The sequence below is a fragment of the Archocentrus centrarchus genome, chromosome 4 (assembly GCF_007364275.1).
Source record: "Archocentrus centrarchus isolate MPI-CPG fArcCen1 chromosome 4, fArcCen1, whole genome shotgun sequence".
NCBI lineage: Eukaryota > Metazoa > Chordata > Actinopteri > Cichliformes > Cichlidae > Archocentrus > Archocentrus centrarchus.
The window spans coordinates 4,122,554-4,148,528 of record NC_044349.1 but is presented as its reverse complement, the minus strand read 5'-3'; the positions used below and the strand labels follow the sequence as shown (position 1 = coordinate 4,148,528).

At 41.3% G+C, this 25,975-nt stretch overlaps 1 protein-coding gene and 1 gene segment (V, D, J or C); one reads left to right on the top strand and one right to left on the bottom strand.

Annotated features, from left to right (window-relative positions):
- Positions 1-146: 146 nt before the first annotated feature.
- LOC115778518 (uncharacterized) lies at positions 147-18,192 on the bottom strand. Its single transcript, XM_030726570.1, has 5 exons — positions 17,627-18,192; positions 8,699-8,795; positions 3,322-3,475; positions 3,082-3,227; positions 147-660 (listed from the first exon to the last, which is right to left on the bottom strand). Coding segments are annotated over exons 1-5 (726 nt in total). The 5' UTR covers positions 17,954-18,192; the 3' UTR covers positions 147-658.
- On the top strand, positions 17,952-25,464 carry LOC115778816 (immunoglobulin lambda variable 8-61-like). The segment is given in 3 exon segments: positions 17,952-18,091; positions 23,739-23,821; positions 24,676-25,464. Coding segments are annotated over 3 exon segments (600 nt in total).
- The last annotated feature ends 511 nt before the right edge of the window (positions 25,465-25,975 follow it).

Sequence of the window (25,975 nt, the reverse complement as noted above, 5' to 3'; positions counted from 1 at the left end):
AAAATACTTCCTCAGTTTTGGACATTAAACGGTAGTTCGGTTTATTTCAGTTATTAAATCTTTCACAATGAAAAAGCAAAAGCTTGAAATGTACAAAACATTTAAGCAAATTTAACCCAAAAGTGAGGAGAATACCTCACTGTTAGTTAAAACAATCCTCAGGTTTATTCAAATGGAAACATTCATTCATTCAAAAAAAAAAACAGCATCTAATGAAACTTGAGAAAAGCCTCTAAAAGTCCTCTTGGATGCACAAAGCTTCAAGCATATTTAAAAAATAGATCATCCACACTTTGAACCTGATCACAGCTAACAGTAAAAACCTGACCAATATCACTTCAGGATTTTATTTAATTTTATTTCATGGGAATGTTTGTGGAAAATGATTGCAGGAAGTTTTTTTCTAAAAATGCTCATTTAAAAGACAAAAACTAAAGCCAGCAGAGTCCAATGGGCAGCAGACGTCTCAGCTGTGGGGTGAAAAAAAGCAAAGTTTGTGTCCAGTCATTCATCTTAAGACAGCGTGATGCATCCCCACGGCAACCAGTTTGTTTTGCAGAGAGGAAGTTTGTACAGCAGTCAGTGTGTTAGTCCAGGCTCCGCTCTTCCCTCTGGACCGCAGTGCTCACTGTCGGTTCGACCATTTATCGTCCTCAACTCCTGAAAAGCAGGAAACACATTTTGTCAGATTAGTAGTGTCAGATTAAGCTCCTCCTCCTGGCATGTGAGATCACCGCAAGGCCAAAATATGACCCTTTAAATAGTGGGTCGATACTGCAAGATTTGGTATCGATCCGATACCAAGTAAATGCAGTGCCAGTATCGCTGATACTGATACCGATACTTTTTAATCATTATGAAGAATTTTCATGAAGTGTTTTGTGATTTTTTTTCCCTCCTTGGATCATTAATTAGTTAAAACCCAGGATAGAATTGGGCAAAGTTTATAGGTAAATAAATAAATACTTTAGCAAAATAAAAGTTTTTGTTCTGAAACATTAGAACAGAAAACAAAAAAACAAGTTTCCCCATACATTGTGATGTCTGGATTTTTTTCTTAAATAAAGTGTACAAAATGATCACTCAAGAACAAATTAAAACTTTTTTTCCAGATAGAGTGTTCAAAAACTATAATACAAAAATGTAATAAAAATATCCCTTCATTCACTAATTTTCTGGATTTTTGCTTAAATAAACAAGCTGTACAAAATTATCACCCCACAATGTTATAAAACATTTACGTTACTTCCGGCCCACGATTTGATGTCAAAAATGTAAGACAATTTGGGCTTTTAAGTTACTTTTTTGACATTTCGCTAACCCTTCTTAATTGGAGGGGAAAGCGAAATGTCAAAAAAAATAACTTAAAGGGCCAAATTGTCTTGTACTTTTGACCTCAAATTGCGGGCCACTTCCGGTCCGTGGGCCAGGAGTTTGCGACCGCTAACAAATTCCTTTTTTTTCCCCCAAGTAAAATATGTTATGTGTCATTTGATGGTATAACGGCAAAACACTGCAAGGAAGGAGGAGCAAAGTGTGCCTGCTCTGTGCTGTGACAGGAGCAGCACTAAAGTATCGATCTAATTACACTGGTATTGATCAATATCAATACCAACGTTGGTATCGATATTTGGGTTGATCCGCCCACCACTATCTTTAAATATTATTAATGGTTCCTAGACCCTGATGAACATGAAACGTTTGGAGCAGTTACTGACCATACAGTTACCATATAAAGCATCTGCAGCTACTCAGACTTTATCTTAGATTAAGAGTGCTGAGGTGACATTGTTACCCGTGATGGCTTTACACATCATCCATTGACTAGCGGCATTCATCCTCGTATTGAAATGTACATACAGTCCACTGTCACCGGTTAACCGAGCGTGGGACTGTGGGAAGAAGCCCGAGTACCTGGAGAAAACCACATGAGGACAGGGAGAGAATGCAAACTCCACACGGTGGAGTTGAACCCAGGACCTCCTTGACCTGTGAGGAGTGTCGAACCCTTTGCCACCTTGCCACCAAAGTGGATTTCTATTCACTATGCATAAATACACTAAATAAACAATAAATATTTGTGTACATGCAGGAGATACAGAAGAAATCTGAGCTTTAACAGCGTAAACCGATTGTTTAGTTTGTACATCCGGATTAAACTCAGCACAGAGTGTAAGAACATTCGTGTTAGCAGAATAAACTGTGTGGCATGCATTTGTACGTCTTCTATTTTTGTTACTAGTCAATTCCAGTAACAAGTTAAAATCCTCAAATTCATCCCAAAATAAAGATATTTGTGCTACGATGCAAATTTTAAAAAGTAAGCACAAATCTTTCTGAAACACCCTGAGGTTGTTAAATCTCAAAAATCAATAAAATTATTAAAGGAAATCAAGTAAACAATGACATAGATATTTGAGATATGCACATCTTTTGTTTAGGTCACGTCCTTAAACAAAAGATGCAAAAGAAAGCAGATTCCATTCACCTGAAACTCTGAATCAGGACAACAGAAATGTGTAAAATAAATAAAGTGATGTTAAATTCACACATGTTTGAGCTCCATCTTGACATTTAAAACGATTCATCATTAAAAAATTTTAAGGATTCCTTTTTCTGCAGCAGACTCACTGCAGTGAGCCGCTCCAGCCAGCAGGTGGAGCTCTGCTGTTTTTTTTCCCCCCCTGAACTCGACCTGTGTGACTGTTTTAGTATCTGCAGATTCATGCACACTTTTGTTTTCTTATAATTACAGATTTAATCATTTATTTTGCTTTTGCCATGTGAGGCAGCCTGACCAACTCTAATAAAACCATTAATTCATTTATTTTGTTGAAATATTTGCATTTGATGAGATGATATTAAAATTACTCTTTTCTAGGTTGTTACATCTTTTTGTTACACAGCAATAAGATCTTAACCAAAATGACCAAATCCACTCGGGAAACTAAACCGAACTTTAAATAAAAGATTTAAATAAAGAAGGAATGCTGCGTTCAGGTGCAGCATCTCAGATTTGGTGTCATGTGTAAGTGATTATGATTGCAGTCAGGCAGATCTGGAGGCGCTGCTGCTACTCACAGGTTATCAGATGCAGAGCGCTGCAGATGAGCAGCGCCAGTGTGGGAATACCAGTGAGGGGAGCAGCGGTGGAGCCAGGGGCTTGGGTGGGGGCCCCCTGCTGTGTCACCTGAGAAGCTTCAGATTTTGTTTCTTTACACTTCTGACTGTAAACACACACAAACAGAGACAGTATCAGAACCACAGCCTCATTCAGGAGAACCATCCAGGGATCAGTGCAACTCCACAATGTGGACTCACAGCTGCTTCTGCACGTGCTGCTTGCTGGACTCGCAGGCTTTGGTCTGAGCCTGAGCTGCCGCCGCGTAGCTCTCAGCAGCCACCCTCAGATTTTTGCAGACCTCGGTCTGATGAATGGCCTGGGTCAGGTTATTGTTCAGGGCGTCAATTTTGTCTGAGGACAGAAAACAGGGAAACATTAGACGGCACATACGGGAAGCTTCCTGATTTTGTTAAAAGGGGATTCCCCCTCCCTCCCCACTGTCACCAAGTGCTTGCTCACAGGGGATTGTCTGATAGTTGAGATTCTCTCATTAAAATTGTACTGTCTGACAAGACCTCGACATGATTGCTGTTGTAAAGCAGTGCTTTCAAAATAAAATTGAGCTCTGTGAGGTAGAAATACATCTCTGAATGTTTCTGTACCCCCAGAAGTCCAGTTTGTGCTTAGTTTTCCTGGGCCTGTACATTTCTTTTTAACACAGCCCGACGTGGTCACATTGTTTCTTCACAGTTGTCCAACCCGGCAACCGATCCTAAATTTGTTTTCTTGGGAACTCCTCAGTCCGGACTCACTTTGAGGGTTTGGTTAAGGTCTGCGGCTGCATTAACTTATAAGGAAACATGGAGTGGTATCAGAGAGCCGTCAGTTATGTCAGGAATGACCTGTGCTGTGCTGCCAGCACTCATGTTGACTGGACTTTGGCTTGCTCAGAGCTGATTCCTACAACCTGATTTCTTTCCAGAGCTGTGGGATCATGTCACCTGTTTCCAACACAGAATCACTTAATTCAGTTTCTTCATATGCTTTTCCAACATGCTCACACTTCTAAAAATCAGAGTCTTAAAATATTTTGATAAGCAGCAAAATTATTTCAGTATGGTTCCAAAAAAAAGGAAAAATTAAATTAATAAGGAAACACCAAAAAAACTGCAGCTCTGTGTTTGCAGCTCGTTTACAAAAATATTTTTGGCCTTTGTAGAAACTTCCCCCCTTCAAAACTGTACACTGAGTAAATTATATTAAATTATATCAAGGCTTAAAGTTTGCATTATTAGGTGTGTGGCTTCTTCTTCTAACCACTGAGTGACATCATGGCAGCCGTGTCCACCAGTACACCAGACAGGCAGCTTATCAACTATGTTTGTGGTGTTGGTGCCTTTTGGAGCAATTTTAAGGCAGTTATTTGAACAGTAACATGGGTTGCTGGTTAACTGTACTAAAAGGCTGTCCAAGACATTTGTGCTTTGGTTTTTGGTAAGTAAAATTCTGGTGTTATTTAGCATTAATTTGTCACAGTTGGCTGTGTGGTTGGAAGGGTTGGACCCAAATGCAGGATGCGGAACAGAACTAAACTTAAAATAGCTTTTATTACAGGGGTTGTGTTGGAAACTATAATATCAACACAAAGCCTGAGGGGACCAGACGATAACACAACAAAGAACAGGGCTTACATACACACAAGGAAATTAGGGAGAGTGGAAACAGCAGGGAGCCACAGGTGAACCAGATAAACCTAATAACACAGAGGAAGCAAAACTAAACACAAAGCACAGGGAACACAGGAGTGTCAAAATAAAACAGGAAGTGACTAAACAAGACACATAAGCAGACTTGACACCACACAAAGAATAACACACTGGGGAAAACAGACACAAGAGACACCACAACACAAGGGATGGACAGTAAGGGAAAACACAGGAAGAAATAAACTCTAAGTTATCGCACACAAGGAAACAATGGGAAGGGAACTAAACACAGAAAAGGGCGAAGACAAGGGGCCAGACTAGACACAGGAACGCAAACATGGGGAAGACCAGAACAACATACAAATAACCAGAATAACAGAATACCCAGACAATAACAAACTGAGGATCTAAACTGTAAGAAACCTAAGAAAACACAACTAGCGAATCAACAGAACAGAACTTCACAGGAAACACAAAAACACTGGGCTAACGGCCCAGGACCATGACATAATTAGCAGGTGCATGTGTCTGTTTAACACATCAATGCAGTATACGGTGCACCAATCTAGCTAGCATTAACTGATGACGCTCCACGCTCTTCCCTGACGACCGTATTACTAAACTTGAAGCTTCAGAGCAGAAATTCACAAACTGCTGGGCGACATCACAGTGGCTATGTACAGTATTTAAGGGGAATGCAAATTAATTGCAAAGCTGTGATACATCATATTTTGTCTGCTATAACAATATTGGTCATTATCATATGGAACAAACTGAATATTTGTTCAATATTTTGAATATTTTTTAAAGATCAAAAGTGCACATTTTAAGATAAAACACTCTGGCTGGGTGTTTTTTTCCTCCTCTGTCATTTGAAATGAAGTCAGATGTTTTCGTGACTGGTTTCTTCCACACTGACTTGTACATATTAAACAGTGACGGATGCTTATCAGAGCGGCCCTCTCCCTGCAGGTATAATGCTCCTTTCATACCTCTTCCGTACAGGAATTTATTGTTTCCCTTCAACTGTTCCCTACAGGAAGTCACCTCCATTAATGTATGTCTTCACTTCCTGTCAGGCTACTGTTCTTGCCCTGTTGGTTTTGGAGAGTTTTAGTCAAGAAATTTCTATAATAATTTCATTGTACACTACAAAAAACATCCCTCATATTTTTAATTCTTAAAAATACAATAATATGAACTTTTCCAAGTCCTTTAATAATGTTTTTTCACCTAAAAGACTATTTTTTTAATGAGCTACTTGAACCAAATACTGCTGAATATTTGTTCAATATTTGTGAATATTGGCTCAAAACTAAACACGTGATCAGCTTTAAGGATTGATCTGATTGGTCAGAGTTTAACTGAAAACTCCTGTGGTGAGAGAAGATGTCTCACTGTGGCATCAGAGTGGTCCTTTACCTCATAAACAATCTTTGGTTCAGTTTTATTTTCAGTTTACGATGAAATGAAACAAAGAAAAGCCTCAGATCTTCTTTTGAGATGCTTGTCATACCTGTTGCTTCTTACTAGTTTAAACTGGTTCGACTTTTTCTAAACCAAAGCAAAACTGTACCGCAGCTGTCATCCCTCTGGCTAGGCTGCGGTTTTATCATCTTTTGCTACCAAAAGTTGAAGTACCAGGGTTAAATTCTCCTCAATATTTAGAAAACATGGATTTGTTTACCAGATGAAAAACTGAAAAGCAGTGGTAACTGTTAAGATTAAGGGGAATGTGTCACCAAAGGCTGGCATGCTGTGTAAAAAACACAAATTAATGCTTTAAAGTTCACACTTCTGTAGACAGACCGTATATATAATAATATGCTACCTCTCAACTAGCTAAAGAGAGCTTAAAATAAATACTGGGCACAGGTAAGATGTTAAAACCTTTTTTTTTTTTTTTTTAAATGAGGAGTCCTGGAGATAGATGCTATGATATGGCAGGAAAAAGACGCTGGAAACAGACAAAAATTCAACAAAGAGAACATCTAACATCAGTAATATCTTGCTGCGTAGTTTAGATTAACTTGCTATAAAAAGCTGTCATCCTAAACTTAATGACCACATCAAAATCTTAGCTGAGAGTGATTCTCTCCTGAAACATTCAAATATTTGCTGCCCGGGACTTGAAGCAGTGGTTGAGGTGCATCGGTACACTAAACACTAACATTACAGAGATATTTTCTCCAAGAACCCCAGAAAACTCTGCAACTGCCTCAACAAACTTCACTCTTAATCAGCAAATATACACGAGTGCAGCTTTAACATCACACCTGCTTAAAGAAGCATAACATGACACATACAGCAAAAACTCCAGAAGGTAAAACGCTCGGCTTCCTGAAGGAATGTGAACATAAAAGGAGGAAGTGACATAAATGGCTTCAAAACTTAAAACTGGCAGTACTTCCTGTTATAACCCAGAATATTAAGGGTAACTGTACCCTTCAAAATGTCTGCAGTTTTTCTATGAATGAGACCCTCCCAGATCTGGAAAACCAATATGCAAAAAAATAAAAATAAAATGATCTAACTAATTTAGAAGAGTTGCACAATACAAATGAAGCTCAGCCGACCATCACAATGATCCAGCTTTTAGTCTGAAAGATCACCTGTTGCTGCATGCAGCACAAAGACAACTCTTGCACCAAGTTTTAACCCTGATCATTAGAGGAAAGATGAAGATATGTGACCACTAAATTAAAATGCACGTGTTGGAGTTTGTGACATGTTGAGCTGCAGCGTGAAGCCCCTCCTGCCCTGTGAGCTGTTAGCGCAGCACTGTGATCCTTCAGTGCAGGGAAACCTGCATTCCTCAGACCTGACGAGTCCCGCTGTTTGTTCTGAAGGTAATTACACCAGCAACGGGGAAAAGACCCAGCAACAATAGAACAATGTACCAGTGTTGTGTGTAAGGCTGGTCTCTCGTGTAAAAGAGATTTCTATCTCAATTAGAATTCCTGGTGAAGGGAGATAAAAATGAAAGAAATTCTACTGATGAGGCAAAAATACAGCAGCGATACAAGCAGAGAGGCACAGAAACGGCAACAGCACTGGCAACGGACAGACACAGCAACAGGTGTTGATATAAAAATGCTCACAACAAGGTGGAAACACAACATGCCAAAAACAAGGCCAACAGCAATGACACAGGGAGCAAGATAATAGCAACAACTTGAGCAATGAAATAATCGTATAGCAATAACATTGCCAACAAGACACTGACAGAGCAAATATGCAAGCAACAAGGTCCATAAACACCAACAACACTGGCAACAACTTCATCTATGGAGCACAGAAACAGCAACAGGTGTTGCATGTGTTGATATGGCAACTCAACCTGCAACAAGGCAAAGGCACAGCATCAACTGTGGCAGATAAAGAGGCAAAGACACAACTAGTTTAACTGCACGACCAGCAATGTGACACTGATATAATAACCAGACTGACAAAGACCGACACAGCAACAACAGTGGCAACGAGACACAGACGCACCAATCAGAACTCTCTTCCTTTCCTTTTTCTTCCTTCTTTCTTAGTTTCCTTCTTTACGTCCTTCAGTGTTTCCTTCTTTCATTTTTTCCTGACTCACCTTTCTCTTATATATTTATCAACTTATTAAATCCTCCTTCTGTTTTCCATACTTTATTTTAATTCTGTGTTATTCTTTTCCTCGATTTTATTTCTGATTTGCCCAACAGATCAAGTTTATATCTGATTGGTTTTGCCTGCTGATTTTCATTTCTTCAGTTACTTCTGTTTTTAGTTTGTGTCTCAGAGCAGAGCACGCCCCACTCTTTTCTTTTTTGAACCAGCCAATCGTGTATTTATTTACACTCCGTCCCCGTGGTAACACTGAGGGAAAATAAGACTAAGAATAGGGCTGGGAAAGAGTCTCCTTTCATGGCAGTGATGGAGTTTTTCCTACCTTCCCTCAGGCCAAGCTGAACAGTGAGATTTGATTTTTCCTGGTGCAGCTCATCAATGGTCTCCTGCAGGATACTGATGTTCCTGTTCAGGACGACCTGCAGAATGAATCAAACACACCCCAGAGGAAAAGAAAAAAACTGGTGTTAATATGAGGTAACAGTTCTGTCAGCAATCACATTACTTTAGTGTAAAGTTCATCTTTTCATGTCAATGATAATTCATTTTAAATCATAAATCCCTGCTCCCACTGGACATCTGCTTTCTTTTTCACTAAAGTTTTATCCATTTTTAGTGTTTTCTTCCTCTCTGCCCACTGGGAACACTCAATGTGTTTTTTGTTTGGTCTTTTTTTTTTTTTATGATTGGACAGTAGAGCAGATAGGAAAAGAGGGACAGAGAGGAAATGACACACAGGAAATGGTGAGCAGATTTCTCCCATATTGGCTTCTCTTCATTGGCTCCCTGGTAAATCTAGAATAGAATTTAAAATCCCTCTCCTCACATACAAGGTCTTGAATAATCAGGCACCATCTTATCTCAAAGACCTCATAGTACCATATCACCCCAACAGAGCACTTCACTCTCAGACTGCTGGCTTACTTGTGGTTCCTAGGATACTAGGATAGAATGGGAGGCAGAGCCCCAGCTTGGATTCAGGAGACAGACACCCTCTCTATTTTTAAGATTAGGCTTAAAAATTTCCTTTTTGATCAAGCTTATAGTTAGGGCTGGATCAGGTGACCCTGAACCCTCCCTTAGTTATCCTGCTATAGGCCTAGTCTGCTGGGGGGGGGGGGGGGGGGGGTTCCCATAATGCACTGTTTCTTTTCATTCACCTTATTTACTTGGTTTATACTCCACTCTGCATTTAATCATTAATTGATATTAATCTCTGGCTCTCTTCCACAGCATGTCTTTTCTCTCCCCTCAGCCCAACCGGTCTCAGCAGATGACCCCCCCTCCCTGAGCCTGGTTCTGCTGGAGGTTTCTTCCTGTTAAAAGGGAGATTTTCCTTTCCACTGTCACCAAGTGCTGCTCATAGGGGGTCGTTTTGACTGTTGGGTTTTCTCTGTATTATTGTAGGGTCTTTACCCACAATACAAAGCGCCTTGAGGCGACTGTTTGTTGTGATTTGGCGCCATATAAATAAAACTGAATTGAATTGAAAGCAACTAAATTAGCTTGTGATGAAGCTGCGGACGTACAGACAACTGGATCAGTTGTCTGTACGTCTTGTATGAAACAGTTTCATACAAGTTGTGAATGGTCTTTTTTTTTTTTAATCATTTCTAAATAGATTTTTGGACATTTGCTTGCTTGTTTTGATTTATTCCACTGTTAACAACTGAGCTAACTGGAGTCACTAAAATGTATTTGTGGTGTTGCTAGGCTTACTGTGTGGTTAATTATACTACCACACCAAGCTTGTGCTCCAGTCTCAGTGAGTCCAATTCTAGCATTTTATGAAACCATTACTTACCACTACATAACAGGAATCTGTGTCTGCATCGACACAGTTTATGGTTAACCAATCTAGCTAACGTTAGCTGCATGCTAACTTAACATTTTACCCTCTTTTGATTCCAAAAGCCAACATGACCTAAAACCAATACTGCAGGAAAATGAAACGAGAAATGTCACAGAGGCTCAGTCCATCTTTTATATTTAGTCTGTGGTTCCCACCGTGGCCATTATCTTCACATCACCATCTGACTTCATATTTATTATATTCTATTGTTTTGCCCAGCATACAAGTGTATGTTGTCTTCTATGCTTTGACTTTGTCATTTTTGAGCAATCTTACCTTATTACAGCTACATTTCTGGATTTTTAAATGTGACACTGGGAGCAATTTAAATATATGATTTTCAACTGTGATGTCTTTAGTTTGTTTGTTTGTTTGTTTGTTTGTTTGTTTTTTCCAAAAAGTAAATTGAGAATCTATTGGAGTGCAGATTAAATCAGCAGTGTAAACATTCATTTAATGTCTTTACAGTAAAAAAAAAAAAAAAAAAAAAAATTATCCATATATTGAAGTCCAAATACATCAGGTCAAATAAATAATCGGTAGGGTGCTGTTGTCTATAATTATCAGCACTCCTAATAATTCACATACAATTTTTGGTATGTCATGAAGTTGGACCACACGCTGTGTTTTCAGAGCTAAGCTGGTGACTCAGAGCAGGACAGCCCCGGCTTTTGGAAACATTCCTTTCATCCAACACAGCAGTTATTATTAGATGTAAAGGACCAGTCCAGACAGATCTCTCTATGATAATGACACTGATGCTGTGCAGAACCACAGCTCCCTATTATACCAGTTTCTTGATAATACTGTTAGCAGATTGTAGTCTAGGTCTTAGCATAATGAAAAAAGAGAAATCTGTGCACAGGACTCAAGCTGCCTGAGCTTCAGTGGTTCACTTTATGGCTGTTGTGTCGATCACCTTTTTTCTTGTTTTCCTGGAACATCTTTTGAAGCCTCTGCTGTTGAGAACAGTGAAGTATCAGTTCATTCTAGGTATTTGGATGACGTCCCATTTGCAGTATAACCACAGCTGTGGTTCTTTTTCGTCTAACTCACACGCTCAGCGGTTTCTCATCCTTACCCATGCTTTAACCTGACTTTGCAACCTCACATTCATACTGAAGATTGATTTCTCATAGATGCTGACTGCAAAAATGGATCTAAGGTAGGTGCTTCCAATGCAGTTGATCTCATCTGATAACTTTAATATAACTGACCTTATTTAAAAAAAAAAAAAAAAAGCCATAGTGGAACAGTAATCAGTTAGAGGAAGTTAATCCCCAAGTAAAAAGAAACTGTTGCATTACAGACAACCTCAGCTGATTAACATGAAAACATACCAACTCAAAGTAAACCCATTGCTAAAAATGTCACACAACAACTGCAAATATCACATGTAGTCCAAACGTTTCACATCTGAGGGCACAGAGAGCATGATGGGAAGGACTGAAGCAGGGGCGGAGCTTCTGGAGGGGCTGGGAGGGCGGCACGCCCCCGGCCCGGGGCTAGAGCGGGCCCGGATGGGAGAGAGGAGAGGAGAATAAGATTTCAGGTAGCCAGGCCTCTGTCACGTCCGAGGTGAGGTGGAGAAGGAGGGCCCTGTCTTGATTATATCGCAATATGCATGGCTCAATGTGCACAGTATACAACCCACTATACATCACCCATCATTCATGTTTTACACGGGGGTTTTAAAGGTTGCCACAGTCAGGACTGAGTCATGGTTGCTCAAAACTTTACAAGACCGACTGACTTTAGTGATGTAGTAGGTGTAAAATATTGAATAAGATGTTGGACTGCATGACTGGCTTTATTTTCACTCTAAAGGCCGTTTCACACCGGACGCGCTGCATTTTTGCGAATAAATCGCCCTCATAAAACGCACTGTGAAAGAAAGGAAGTCGACATCAAACGATGATGTAATGACGTTGTGATGTTTCTAAACAAGAGAAGGAAGAAACAGATTCTGGGTTCATCCAACTCATAAGAAAGCAGCAGCAGGGAGAGTTTCATGGTTTGATCCAGGAGTTGAAGCTGCATCGCGGCCGCTTTGGCGCATACTTCAGGATGTCAGTGGGCAGTTGTTATTGGCAGAGTTGGGATCACATGTGAGGAGGCAGAGAATAATTTCAGAAAGCCGACTGACTCAGAACAGCGTGTAGCTGTGTGTCTGAGGTAAAATAGTATGAGTTTACTGTTCTCAGCTGTATATTCAGTACATCGGTGCGCGTTTTGAGCCATGAACTCGCATGTTGCTAAATGCAGCGCTCTGATTGGTCAGATCTGTTTGTGCGTCTGGTGCGTAAAGGACCGGACGCACAAATTCCGTGCGAATGTTTCGTGCGTTAAAAACATTTTTCGGACTCGCCTGTTCTTAATGCAGCCGTTCACACCAACCTCGTCATTTCACAGGACGAATTTGCAGCATTTATTTTTCGGTTCAAGTTCGATTTTTCTGAACAAACAGGTCTGACCAATCAGAGCGCTGCATTTAGCAGCATGTGAGGTCATAGCTCAAAACGCGCACCAATGTACTGAATATACAGTGATGTGGGACAATAAAATCATAATATTTTTACCTCAGACACACAGCTACACGCTGCTCCGGGTCAGTCGGCTCTCTGATATTATCCTCTGCCTCCTCACATGTGATCCCAACTCTGCCAACAAGAGCTCAAATTGTCCCACTGACATCCTGAAATATGCGCGAAAGCATCCGTGATGCAGCTTCAACTCCTGGATCAAGCCATGAAACTCTCCCTGCTGCTGCTTTCTTATGAGCTGGATGAACACTTAAACTCTCTTTCTTCCTTCTCTTGTTTAGAAACATCAGGGCCTCATTACATCATCGCTTGATGTCGACTTCCTTTCTTCCACAGTGCGTTTTATGAGGGCGATTTATTCGCAAAAACAGCGCGTCCGGTGTGTATGTAGGTTACACGACAAGTTCACATCCGAAAGATTCGGAATTTCATGTCGTTTTTACGCAACGCACCCGGTGTGAAACGGCCTTAAAGGCCTTAAGTGGAGCATTTTTACGGACTAAGCTAAGATGAGTGGCATTTCATAACATACACATTCCCACTGTTCTGGGCATGTGTATGTTGTAAAATGATGTTTATTATTTGGGTATAAAGGGCCCGGTCATTTGCCCCGCCCCCGGCCCGGCTCTGATTTGTTCCGCTAGTGGACTGAAGGACAGGTATGCTCTAGATGGATAAAAGATAAAAAGGTTAAATATGTTTATGCCATCGGAGAGCAGCCAGTCCATCCCAGCCTTTTCCCCACACAGAGGAAGTGTTTGTCTTCCCCACCTCCGGAAAAAGGTGTTAGCAAACCCCAAAGGAACTCCCACCCCTACACTGTTGTTTTTTTCTTTACTTGTTGTTTTTCTAATTAGTTTCACTTACTCGAGTGTAGTTATCATTTTTGTTTATTAAATAACAGGTAGAAACAGGTTCCTGGTAACAGACTTTACTGTACGTCGCTCACGCCTGAAGAACTAATCTGAGTCAACAAAAGCCAGCGCGTGTTAGAGCCACAGATGAAAATCCATTGGTTTTGGACTCTGAGTGGTTTTTGGTGCTGTTGTTTTTGGGTTTTGGAGTCAGAAGGGACCACATTTAGATGACGGGGTGGAGTTATCAGCCAATGCTAGCAAGCTGTTTTTGTTAGCAAGCTGCATCTATGGGTAAATCACACAGACACGCGGATCAATGCTGAGACAGAGACACATACAAAATACAAATAAATAAAATACTGCAACTTTTTTCCACCACTGATTCAGCAGAAATTTCTTGAATATTGTGCCAGTACAATTAACTGCACTACAAGACTTAAAATGCTCCATAAGGCACCAAAACAACAACATGGCCAAGAGGAGAGGGTGATTTTTTTAAATGTGACCCTGAACCCTCCCTTAGTTATGCTGCTATAGGCCCAGGCTGCTGGTGGGTTCCCATGAAGAAGAAGAAGAAAGAGCTTTATTTGTCACATACATTTACATGCAGTGAAATTCATTCTCTGCATTTAACCCATCACACACATGGAGTATGTAGTACACACAGCACAGCATGGAGCAGGGGGCAGCCAAAGGGCGCCCGGGGAGCAACCTGGGGGGGTGGGCTTGCTCAGGGACCCACAGTGATGCCAGCCCGAGGATTTGAACCAGGGTCCTCTCAGTGACGAACCCTCTTCTTCTCCCCTAGGCCACCACTCCAGGACAGGATGTAGTGTTCTTCTTCGCTCACTTCTTTTCACTCTGTGTTGTTATACCACACTCTGCATTTAATTATTAGTTATTATTAATCTCTGGCTCTCTTTCACAGCATGTCTTTTGTCCTGTCTCTCCCCCCTCAGCAGATGACTGCCCCTGGTTCTGCTGGAGGTTTCTTCCTGTTAAAAGGGTGTTTTTCCTTCCCACTGTCACCAAGTGCTTGCTCACAGGGGGTCGTCTGATTGTTCTGAGGTTTTCTCTGTATTATTTTAGGGTGTTTGCCTTACAATATAAAGCAGTTTGAGGTGACTGTTTGTTGTGAATAGGTACCATATTAATAAAATTGCACTGAATTGAAAATGAAATCAGGCAGTATTTTTTCTACCAGTTTGACGCAGAGCACAGGAAGCTGGCAGGAAGAAGAATGCAAACATTGGTTTCTTTGGTACTTTCCATAATGTTTACTTTGTCAGTGTAAGTTAACATATTGCTGTTAATCTAAGAAATATGCTTATTTGAGAGCTGTTTGTTCGGTGTCACTCAGCTCAAACAGCAGCTGTAGTTTAGTCCTGAGATTCTGTTTCCTGATCTTTTCTTTTAAAAAATGATCTGCATTATTCATGTGACATAGTTGTGCAGGATTGTTGCATAACTTTATATATATATAATTATATTTTCTCTGTTTGTTTGAGATAATCTGATCTGCACACATCTCAGTGATGAGCTGTGGGATAGATTTTTCTCAGAAATGCATATGCATTTCCAGATGCATCCATTTCCATAATTGAAATAACTGTCTGCAGTTAACAGTAATGACGCCTGCAACTCCCTTCAGCACAAAAATGTGTCCTCAAGCCAAACATTTTTACTGGATGAGTAGAAAGGTCAGAGTCACGAGGGGAGAAGTGAGACTGAGGAAAAATTAAGGAGCAGAGAGGGAGCGAGGAGTGGAGCAGAGGTGAAGGAGAGGAAGAGGTGGAGGGTAGGAGTGAGTCAGGACGAACCACAGGAGGAGGGAGAGAGAAAGCAAACACTCATTTTTTCCAGCCAGCAACTCTCAGAATACGGAGCTGGAAATGTTGGAAGCAACTGAACGCCTCTTATCCTACAAGCACTCAGTCAAGCCTGCAGGGAGGGGAAAAAATCGTTGTACGCGAAGGAAAATCGAGTCTCCCAAAATGGAAACATTTGAGGAAAGAGGAGGGAGAATTCCCGCTCTGTTCATATCTGAGCTCATTTTCACACTCAGAGAAATCAAACTCAGCTCTGCAGCTTCACTTTGGAGGTTTCTAGATTCTCAGTCTGACTCTAAAATGTCCTGAACTCTAGCCTCTGTCCAGCGTCTCTGTGCATTTATGATATTTATTGATATGAGTCAGCTACTTGTTTTCGTTTTTTTTGAGGACAGATGGAAGCCATTAGTGTTTTGGTGAGGTGGGTGGGGCAGCTTTGGTTTGAATTTTGCAAGCTGGATTAAAAAAGATGCTATTTTCAGTATCAGTATTAAGTTTGTAATTTGAGCCAAACCATCAGTCTTAAAGCGTTGGGACTTTGAACTCTACCAGTGCATGCTGGGAAGTCTGCTGATGTTTGGGACTCATTTTGCGCTTCAGTCTCAAGCTCTGAAGTCTTAAAATATAAAGGACATTTTTTAATTAATGAAACATTTTAGTATTTAAATTAAACTGGCAAGAAAAAGATGTTAAATCAAATGTGAGTGTACTGGTGGGTTCTGCTGATGGTTTTGATGAAAGGAATCAAGAGCTGGATGATAAAGGATCTTGATAATTATTCCCACAGCATCAGAGATAAAGAGATAAATGATTTCTTAAAGGGCTTAAAGTTTTTGACAGTGAAGGTGCTGCAAGTGTCCATTAGCCATTTAATTTAGTTTAAAATTGCCACCAAATATTCATCCATCCTTTTTTTTTTTGTCTGCTTTTCCAGTTCAGGGTCATGAGGGAGCTGGAACTAATCCCAGCTGCCAGAGGGCGAAAGGCAGGATCCACCCTGGACAGGTCGCTAATTTTTCTCATAGAGACAACCATTCACACTCACACCTACAGTCAATTTAGAATCACCAAGTAACTTCACCTCACTAACTGCATGTCTTGGGACTGTGGGAGGAAGCCAGAGTATGTGGTGAGAACCCATGCAGACACGAGAACATGCAAACTCCACATTGAAAGGCCCCAAACTGGATTCAAACCCAGGACGTTCTTGGTGTGAAGCAATAGTGCTAACCTATTTACCACTGTGCCGCCAGCCACTAAATATTTACATTAAACAAAAAAAAAAAAAGTAAAGCTAACGAACTGAAACCACAGGGGATTTATAAATTACACATTATTTCTCATTTTCTCACTAATTTTGAATCCTAAACTCTGCTGTTCAGTGACGGGAAAGAACGGAGCGGTTGTATTTCAGCAGGGTGGCACAGAAGGACCAAAAACAAGGCAGGAAGTACAGAAAACATTGGGTACGATTTTCAAACTCGTGCACAGTCCTGTGAGCTAATAAAGATGCATCACATGTAAAACTGCAGCGAATATAAATGTTGCTGAACTGTTATCGACTTGATCTGTTTTGCAAAGTATTTCAGCTCTACTTAGTAAAAGTCATAATCCTATTTAAGTAATAGTATAAACATTTTAGTAGACTTAAAATGTATACTTTAAGAACCTAAAGTAAAAGCACTCTATGAAGAATCATGAAACATCATGTTACTGGAAAACACTCCGGGTTAGGTGACATAATATAATATAATATAAGTATCAGCTAAGTCTTCATGAGGGTCTGAGTATGAGCTTCATGTGAAAAGTTTTGTTTTTTTGAACAGAGTTATGCAACTATGACTATATGGTGAGTAATTTTGAAAATATCTTGAAACATGATCCCGCGAATCTTAGAACAGGCTTTTGAGCCTCACCTCTTAACCCCACCGACTAATAAAAATATGAAAAATCCCAGAAGAATGTAAACAGATTGGACCAAGACCTTCATCTCTTGACACAAAAGGAAATTTAATTCAATCTTCGCTGCTCATTTTTCCTCTAACAAGTTTAAAATCTACGGTTAGTCTCCACTTTTTTTTTTTTTTTTTTTGCTTTTCTGACTCATTCAGCCCAGTCTGAATGTTACTCTTGTTTTAATAATTTTTTACACTAAATGACTGAACTCACGTTTTCCTGCCGGCATTCCTCCAGTGTAGCGTTGGTGGTATTGAGCTGTTGCAGCAGCAGCCCGTACTCAGCTGTCTGTTGAGCCAGCTTCTTCCTCTCCTCCTCTACCATCCTCTCCAGAGCTGTCTTGTTCTTGTCAGAGGCCACCTTTTCCGCCTTCAGCTTCTCTGTGGCCTCCTGCAGCTCGGTGCGGCACTGGGCTGCACCCTTCAGGTCCGGAGATGTCGCCCACACCACGATCACGATAAGAGAGATGATGGACCAGAGCGCCAGCAGGGCGATCACCATATTCTTTACCTTCTGGGAGGACTTGGAGGTGGCCGCCATGGAGGATGGAGGTGATGAAAATGAGGAAGATGAGGAACTGTGGAGTGAGCAGCTGCTCTCAGGGAGTCTCTCAGGTTGGAGTGAGCTGAAGTTTCCCTTCAGGCTGGGCAGGAACACAGGGAGGGGCTCCCTCACAGGGTGACAGGAGGACGGCAAACTTCACCCCCAGTAACCACCCCACCCTGAACCTCACCCTCCTCTTCTTCTGCGTCGGTATTATCAAGCCTGGAGAGGACGCAGCGATCAACAGGAAAGTTACAACATTAGAGTGAAGCCAGCAGAGTTCAACACGCACAGAGGGCTCACTTGGAAAGTTTTGTTTGTGTGTGTGTGTGTGTGTGTGTGTGTGTGTGTGTGTGTGTGTGTGTGTGTGTGTGTGTGTGTGTGTGTGTGTGTGTGTGTGTGTGTGTGTGTGTAACACTGAGGCTTTCTGTTTCTGTTTCCCGTCCTGCTGCTGATGAACTTGCATGAACTCTCAAACTGAAATCATGCTTCAGACAGAGAAATGAAACTCAGAGAAACAGAAACAGAGAGGCAAGAAAGACAAAGAGGAATAACATCAGAAAGAAAGCAGCTCTCACTCTTTCCTGACCGCCTGCCAGCTGCTGGCACACAGCTGGCACAAGCCCCACCCTCCACTACACAAGACCACACCCACTATGCCCACCGACTGGCTCAGGGTAACAGTTTGTAGACATCTCTATAAACATCTGTGACGCCTAGCATTAGGGGCTTTGGTCCAGCTCTGGCTCCATGTCCCTGAATCATCCAGGATTTGCCACTCCTTTAACACCACCCACCTACCACACCCCTCAGGGTGGAGTTTTCAGGGAAGCAGCTAAACACATTCAGGTTGTTTTAATAAAGAAGTCAGTGGATCATAGCTCTCAGCAGGTTTACTGGCACAGTCTGCAGAAGACATGAGACAAGGAGACTTTCTGAACGCAAAGAGCCTTAAGACTAAACCCCACTGATTTCTGGGAAATGGAGGAGCTGCTCATAGCTGGAAAAAACAAAAACATGGTTGCTATTGCTACAGCTTTAGATAGGACTTAGAATCAAAATTCGAATTTAACTGAAAATAGCATTAGTTTTCCTGTCCAAACAGTACAGCTCCCACTCCTTTCTTTCTTCTGTGTATGCTAACTGCTCTGATAGATAAACAGTTAGTGCAGGGAGGGTGTTCTGGGCCAAGTCCAGGAAACGCAGAGAAAAACAGTGAGGAGGAAACAGTGGCTTTCTGCCATCATTGTCAATGATATATGCTGCTGTTCACTGGCACAGCTGCCATATTCCTCATGCAATGCATGTGCATCTGTGGAGGCTGAGGCCTGCACACAAAAATCACAAGATATCATATCGTACGTATAACAATGCTGTGCAGTCCTGCAGGTTTCTGTAGGTACAATTCAGGTGTACAAGACAAATGTTACTGTAAGTATTATTAGTGCCATGAAAGAGACTTTTACACTTGCAGGTTTAGTTAGGACTCAAACATTATCCAGGACACAGAGCTGTAAAACTTTCACTTAGGAAAAGCTGAAATATATGATCATTTTTTTTCCCCGATTAAAGCAATAAACCAGTTATTAAAATAACTGTACATTTTAAGATTTTGACACGCTGGACGACAGTTTTAAAAAGCACCATTTAACCTGAGAAACTGAGGGAAAATATGAATTTACCCAACAGATGTGTACAAGTTCAGTCAAAATATGCACCACAGAACAACACAGAAAACTCTGACTCCTTCAAACCTGCTGTAGAAACCAACAGGAAGTGTTTTATCAGAATCATCACTTTCTTGCCACTGTATGAAGATCTTTAAATAGAGCAAGAAAACACTCCTCTGTTCTCAGACCTGATGTTTTTGGCTCAAAGGCTGAGAGTCAGCTGATCTCTGACCCTCTTTCCTCTGTCCAAACACAGGAAGTGCTGTGCATCCAGGTGAGGTTGGGGGTGAGCTGCACTCTCATGCAGTGCAGTTATATTAAGCAGAGGCTAGAAATAATATGAGTGGGATTGTACAACTTAATATTGAATTAATCCTCTAGTTCAATATAATGAGAGTCCCGCTACTGGTTATGCAGCATATCATAGTTTTTAATGTAAACTCTGTACTTTATTTATTTATATTTGATGATTTTTTGATTTTTTGTGATTTTGTGTGATGATTTATGTACAGTCAGTACATCACATGCACACTTTGAGTTTACTGTAAGTACAAAGGTAACCAGATACTGACAATCACAGCAAAGTTAGCTGATTCATGTTCATCAATCCATCTAGTATAGCCCCTCCAGTCTGCATGCCAAAGTGAGCTTGGGCAAGATACTGAACCCCAAGTATGTGCTTGAATGTTAGACAAGCTGCTTAGGCATAGAATAAAGTGCTGAATGAATGTGTATGTGATTGAGTGGGTTAGGCTTGTAGTAAAAAGCACTTTGAGTGCTCAGAGTAGAAAAGTGCTATACTGTAAGTATAAGTTGGCACATTTGATGCTGTCTGTCTGATGCAGGACTGTGGCTGGCTAAATGTGACTGTGGTCACATTTAGTTACAGCACAAAAAACAAAAGGTTTCCATTTCTGTGTCTAATTATTTCTTCCAGCATTTTGTTACTGCTGACACTGAGACATCACTAATGAGACAATCTGGTTCAGTTTAACAGAAGAGTCACAAGAATCCAACATGTCAGTGATGAAGCAATAAGTGAAATACAATCACTGTCAGGGGAGAGAGGATCTGAGGAGCAGATCTCAGTCCCTGCACAATTCCTTGCACAAATCCTCAGATTTTAAAAAAGTTGTCTTTGGCTTAAAAACAGTCTGCAGTGACTGTGTGCTCCCCCTGAGGCAGAAATGCTTCATCAACCCACAATTTCATCCCTCAGACTGATTCCAGAGCAGTGACGAGACTGTGTGAGAGCAGCAGCACCTCCTGCTGATCAATCACTACACTACACCTTTAGTTTCCCACTGAAACACAGACAGTGCCAGTGAAGACTTGTGTTTATTTCCCATTCACATAGAAAACATATGTTTAAACAGACATTTCACTGTTTCATGAAAAATAATACCTCATTTTGAATAGTTTCAAGGAGAGCTGATGTGTTTAAACAGGCCTTTGACAAATAACAATGAAGCATAATCACTGTTTGGTCATGTATACTGTTGTGACAGTGCAGGTAAGAATACATTGTGATTCAGAGAGCATTCACACATTAAGGCTTAATAATAAAGTATGTTCACTTCTGGTGACATAGGTGATTCAGGGCTGACCTGGCAGGCAGGGATTTTACTTTAATTTTTTCACTGATGAGCATTTATGGCTGTTGCAACACATAAAATCTGAGTTTTTAAGCGATTGTGTAGGTTACTTAGTTTTTCCAATAAAAAAATATTATGGCCAAGGGGTCTGAAACTCACCCAGCAGGGTGACTGGAAGCAAAGCTTTTTTTAGTAAAACAACAATACTCATTTCTTTATGGGGTATTTTTATGTTCCTGCATCCACTAATAAACAGGTCAGTCATAATCAACAGTGTAGTTAAAGATAAAAAGAACTACACCCCGCCCGGGGTGTGGGTTGGGTGGTCCCTTGGGGACCAGGCTGGCGGTGTCTTGGGGTCGCTGTTGGCCCTGGGGCGGTTTCCACTCGCCCCATCTTGGGTAGCTATGGATGAATGTGTGTCTTTGTGTATTTGCCACTGTCTTCGTGAGTATGGGTGGGGTGAGTGAATGTGTACGTACGGTGTATCTATGTTTATATGTGTGTGGGTGAGCGTGTATGTGCATGTATGTGTATTTGTGCATAAATGTGTGCTTGCGGGTGTGCGTGTGTGTTTGTACGTATGGCTGGACCTGGGTCTGGGCCTTGTGCCTTGCCTCCTGGCTGCTCCCTGCTGGTTTCCTCCTCTGCCCCTGCCCCCCTGGGGTGTGGGTGCCTCAGGGTTCCTCGGTGGGGCTGGACGTTCTGGCGTGGGAGCTGACCTGCTCCCTCGGGGGTTGTGGCGCGAGCTTGCGGTGGCTTCTTCAGTGTGGGAGTGAGGGGTGGGGGCTCTGTGGGAGGTCGGGCGGTCCTCGGGTGCCGGGGGCCCTGGGGCCCTGGGGCCCTGCCGCCGGCCCGTGCAGGGGGGCTGGCCGCTGGGGACTGGCTTCTCATCGCCTTGGGTTCTCTGGGGCCCTTGCTCCTTGGCTGGGGGGGGGGGCTCCGTCTGGGACCTCTCTCCCATCTGCTGGGGGGGGTGTGCGGTTCTCTTTGGAATGAGTGGCCGCGGGTCTTCGTAGGTCTTGGTGGGCTGCTGGTGGCCTGAGCTTCCTGGGGCTTTCTTTGCCCGCCTCTAGCTTCTGATGAGCAGAGCTGCGGCGTTCTGCCCTCATTGGTAGGTACATTTCATGACACAAACACAAACACCCACGTAATAATAACACAAAATGGTTGGTTTGTGTAACCATGCTTCTTCTTTTGTTTTGTTTTCCCCACACAAGTTTTAATTTTGCATATATTGTCACTATCTTATGTTTAACAAGCGATGAACTATTTGGTTTACTTAGTTGCACTCTTTCCTGATTCATTTTTCTATTCTTTCTTCTTCTTTTTTTTTCTTTTTTCTTCTTCCTCTTTCTCTCTCCCTTTCTCTTTTCTTTCTTTTCTCTTTTCTTTTTCTTAAACCTGTCAGCTCCAGCACAATTTGTCACATATCATGTTAAAAATAATTAAGATAAAATAAAGGGTCACACACTAACAAAAGGAGCCTATAGAGAACCTATAGAGCTCATCTTGAAATAGCAAATATGTCTGGCAAAGCAACGCATTCAGATCACAGTTCTGTTTGCAAGATCTGCCAGACATGAGAGGCTTTAAAAAAAAAAAAAAAAAGACAGATATGGAACAAAAACAAAAAATAAAAAACAGTAACACAGAAATCTTGTGTGTTCATTTAAAGTCCACAAAGCACTGCGGTGTCCCGTCTCTCTCCCCTCACAGCAGATGACCCCCCCTCCCTGAGCCTGGTTCTGCTGGAGGTTTCTTCCTGTTAAAAGAGAGTTTTTCCTTCCCACTGTCACCAAGTGCTGCTCATGTTGGGTTTTCTCTGTAATTATTGTAGGGTCTTTACCTCATAATATAAAGTGCCTTGATGCGACTGTTTGCTGTGATTTGGCGCTATATAAATAATATTGAATTGAACTGTGGTGTCAGTTATTGCACGCAGACTGATCATATCCATCGCCTCCCATATGCCAAGGCCCTCTTTTCAGCCTGAACGCATTTCTTCAGGATTCTTTTGTGATGAAGAAGACCATACTGCATGTTTGAGGGAAAATATCACACAGCTAATATACCAGTAATTTGTCTTTTCATTTTATGACCACCTCGCAAAAATACCATCAAAAGGCTGTTTCACTTAGAAACAACCAGGCCTCCTGGGGTGAATAAAAATGGGTCTAAGAAGTTGGTGGGTGCGTATGTAACAGCTCATCTGATTAGCCACTCGAGTAATTTGGCTTTCAACGTTATTTCCATGGCATATAACATATAAAAGCTGACATGTTATCGAGTTCAATAGAATATTTTTCAGAAACCCCTGTGGTCCAGATATTTTTGAAATTTATAATCATTTTTTTTTAAATTACCTAAAGTATGAATGACGTGTTACCAGATTTACAAACATGAGAGCTAAAGGGCTCAAAGCAGAAAAAAAAAAAACATATCCAGCGTCCACATACTGTCAGCCATGTGTTGTGTATCCGTTAATGCTGTTTTGAAACGCTCTGCTGGTTTCAGTAACAACAGCAGCAGGATCAGCTTCCTCCGTCACTTGATGATGGAGTCTGCGCTCGCCTGGGCGATCCTGCTCGTTCTCGGCGGTGAGTTCTGGTCTTTTCTGTCGTTAACGGGATTAAAATCCGCACTTCACTGACTCACCAGCTTTAAAGCTGCTGAAGATGCAACGAGCTGAAGATCTGTTTGTCATTTTAGGCCAATTTAAAGGGATTTTATGGTGAAAATTCCGTCAAAATGAAGCTTCCTGTGTGAAGGATTTAAAAGGACGTTTATGAAATGTTTTGGGTAAAAAATAATTTAGAAGGATTTTCTCTGATTTCTGTCAGCAAACTGAATCTTTGGGTTTTGATTCTTGGTCAGAAAAACTAAACACAGATGCTGTTTAAAGTTAAACGCAAAAAACAACAACAACAAAAAAAAAACGGATTCACTGAATGATAAACATAAAAGTTTTCAAAATAATATGATTTATTATTTTGACCTTTTGTCATTGTTTTTATCTCATGATTTGACTTTGTTGTATAACTGAGCTTTTCTGATATTTATCATTTTAAGATTATTTTTTAAATCTTATGATTTTCTTAGTATTTGAATTTGTTTTAATTTTCTATATATTTAAATTTTATAGTAGTTCTATAGCATTTATAGTAGTTTATAATAGTTCTGTGTAGTAAAGTAAGTTATTTAAAAAAAACATTTATCTCATAAATTTGGATTTTTGCCTGCGCACCTATGACATTATAGTATATAATAGATTTTTCCTCCAAAACTGGATGGATGGATTGACTTAAGTTCAATTTCATGGGAATATTTTTTCTTTACAGGTTTTTAATTTTCACTGTAACCCTGTTTTTTTTTTTTTAATTATTTATATTACACAGAACTTCTGTGGACTTATAATAACTTTACTCTTTTCTCTAATATTGCTGTTTTAAAGGCTTTCAGAGCCACGCAGCTGGCGTGCCAACGTCCACCATCCACGTGAGACCTGGAGAGGATGCCACCCTGTACTGCCCCCTGTTGGACACCTCCAATTTCACCACACCCACCCCCGCTACTGCCCCGACCACCCTCAGCTGGTACAGAAAGGTGCCGGGACATGGACCTACGCTCCTTGTCTCCCTCATGTCCATGGACAGATCCAGAGTGAAGTACGGCCGCGGTGTTCGCCGTAATAAAGTCTCTGCAGCGGCCGACGGCTCCCTGGTACTGCGAGGCTCCGAGGAGAATGACTCGGCGGTTTATTACTGTGGGATCAGCCGGGGCAACGACCCGAAGAAGGACCCAATGCTACGGAAACGTAGAAGGAAATAATGTCAGGAGTGAGGCTCGATTATCGGGCCGTTAGTCCTGATTGTGCTGGTTTTAATTTGCTGCTTGTTCTGAATGTTTCTGAGTTTTCCTGCTTCTTATTTTCAGTTTTATTTCTGACGCATGCTCTTTGAACATCCAGAAAAATACCTGTATGATATCACAGTTTAATAAAAATTATGACTCACATGTACAATGACAGCAGATTTTTTTTATGAGACTTAAATGTTTTAATTGACTGGTGTCTAATTTCCCACCATTTCTGCTGGCAGACTTCATGTTAGTTTAGTTCATCAGCAATGCCAGAAACTTTTTTGTTCAATAGATTTTCAGTGGCTGTTGGAAAACACCTGTTCGCCTGTCAGTTAGATTGCAGCAGGCTACCTGTTTTTGCCCAGTACAAGAGACAGATTTGCTCTACCTGTGAGAACGACTTCTTCCTGACCCTGCATTTCACAATAAAAGTTGTTGCTATACTGTTATGTTTGGCCTTGTGTGGGTGTGTCCTGTTTCTTCCCTAAACTGAACTGCCACCCATTTCCCCAATGCTTAGCTGGGCCCACTCAGCAATTAGCCACCCAACAGTATAAAGACTGATGAAGTGCTGCTTGGTCAGTAAATGTGTGTTAGTCTTATTGAGCTGTTTAGAGAGCTGCTTAGAGAGCTGTAGTTTACCTGAGGGCTGACTGACTTTAATGGTGCTTTGAGCTACTTGGGAGTAATTATTGCCAGCTGACAGCAGTCGGGTTTTCTTTTGGGGGTTTTGTTAATGTTTTGTTTTCAGCATCTTTTAGTTTGGGAGGTAAAATCTATCTACTATCCTTCTGTCACAAATCAACCTGACACTCCTCTCCACCCGCTCCACTCTGCCTGTGCTCTCTTCTTCACCTCTCTGCTGCACTGTCCATTGTTTTGGACGGCTGACC

Excerpts from the sequence above, each read along its gene's own strand:
- LOC115778518 (XM_030726570.1), bottom strand. The coding sequence starts at position 17,953 with ATGGCGGCCACCTCCAAGTCCTCCCAGAAGGTAAAGAATATGGTGATC. Across the intron at positions 8,796-17,626 it reads AGGAATGCCGGCAGGAAAAC|GTCGTCCTGAACAGGAACAT; the intron begins GTGAGTTCAGTC and ends TTCATTCTGCAG. Across the intron at positions 3,228-3,321 it reads CAGCACGTGCAGAAGCAGCT|TCAGAAGTGTAAAGAAACAA; the intron begins GTGAGTCCACAT and ends GTGTGTTTACAG.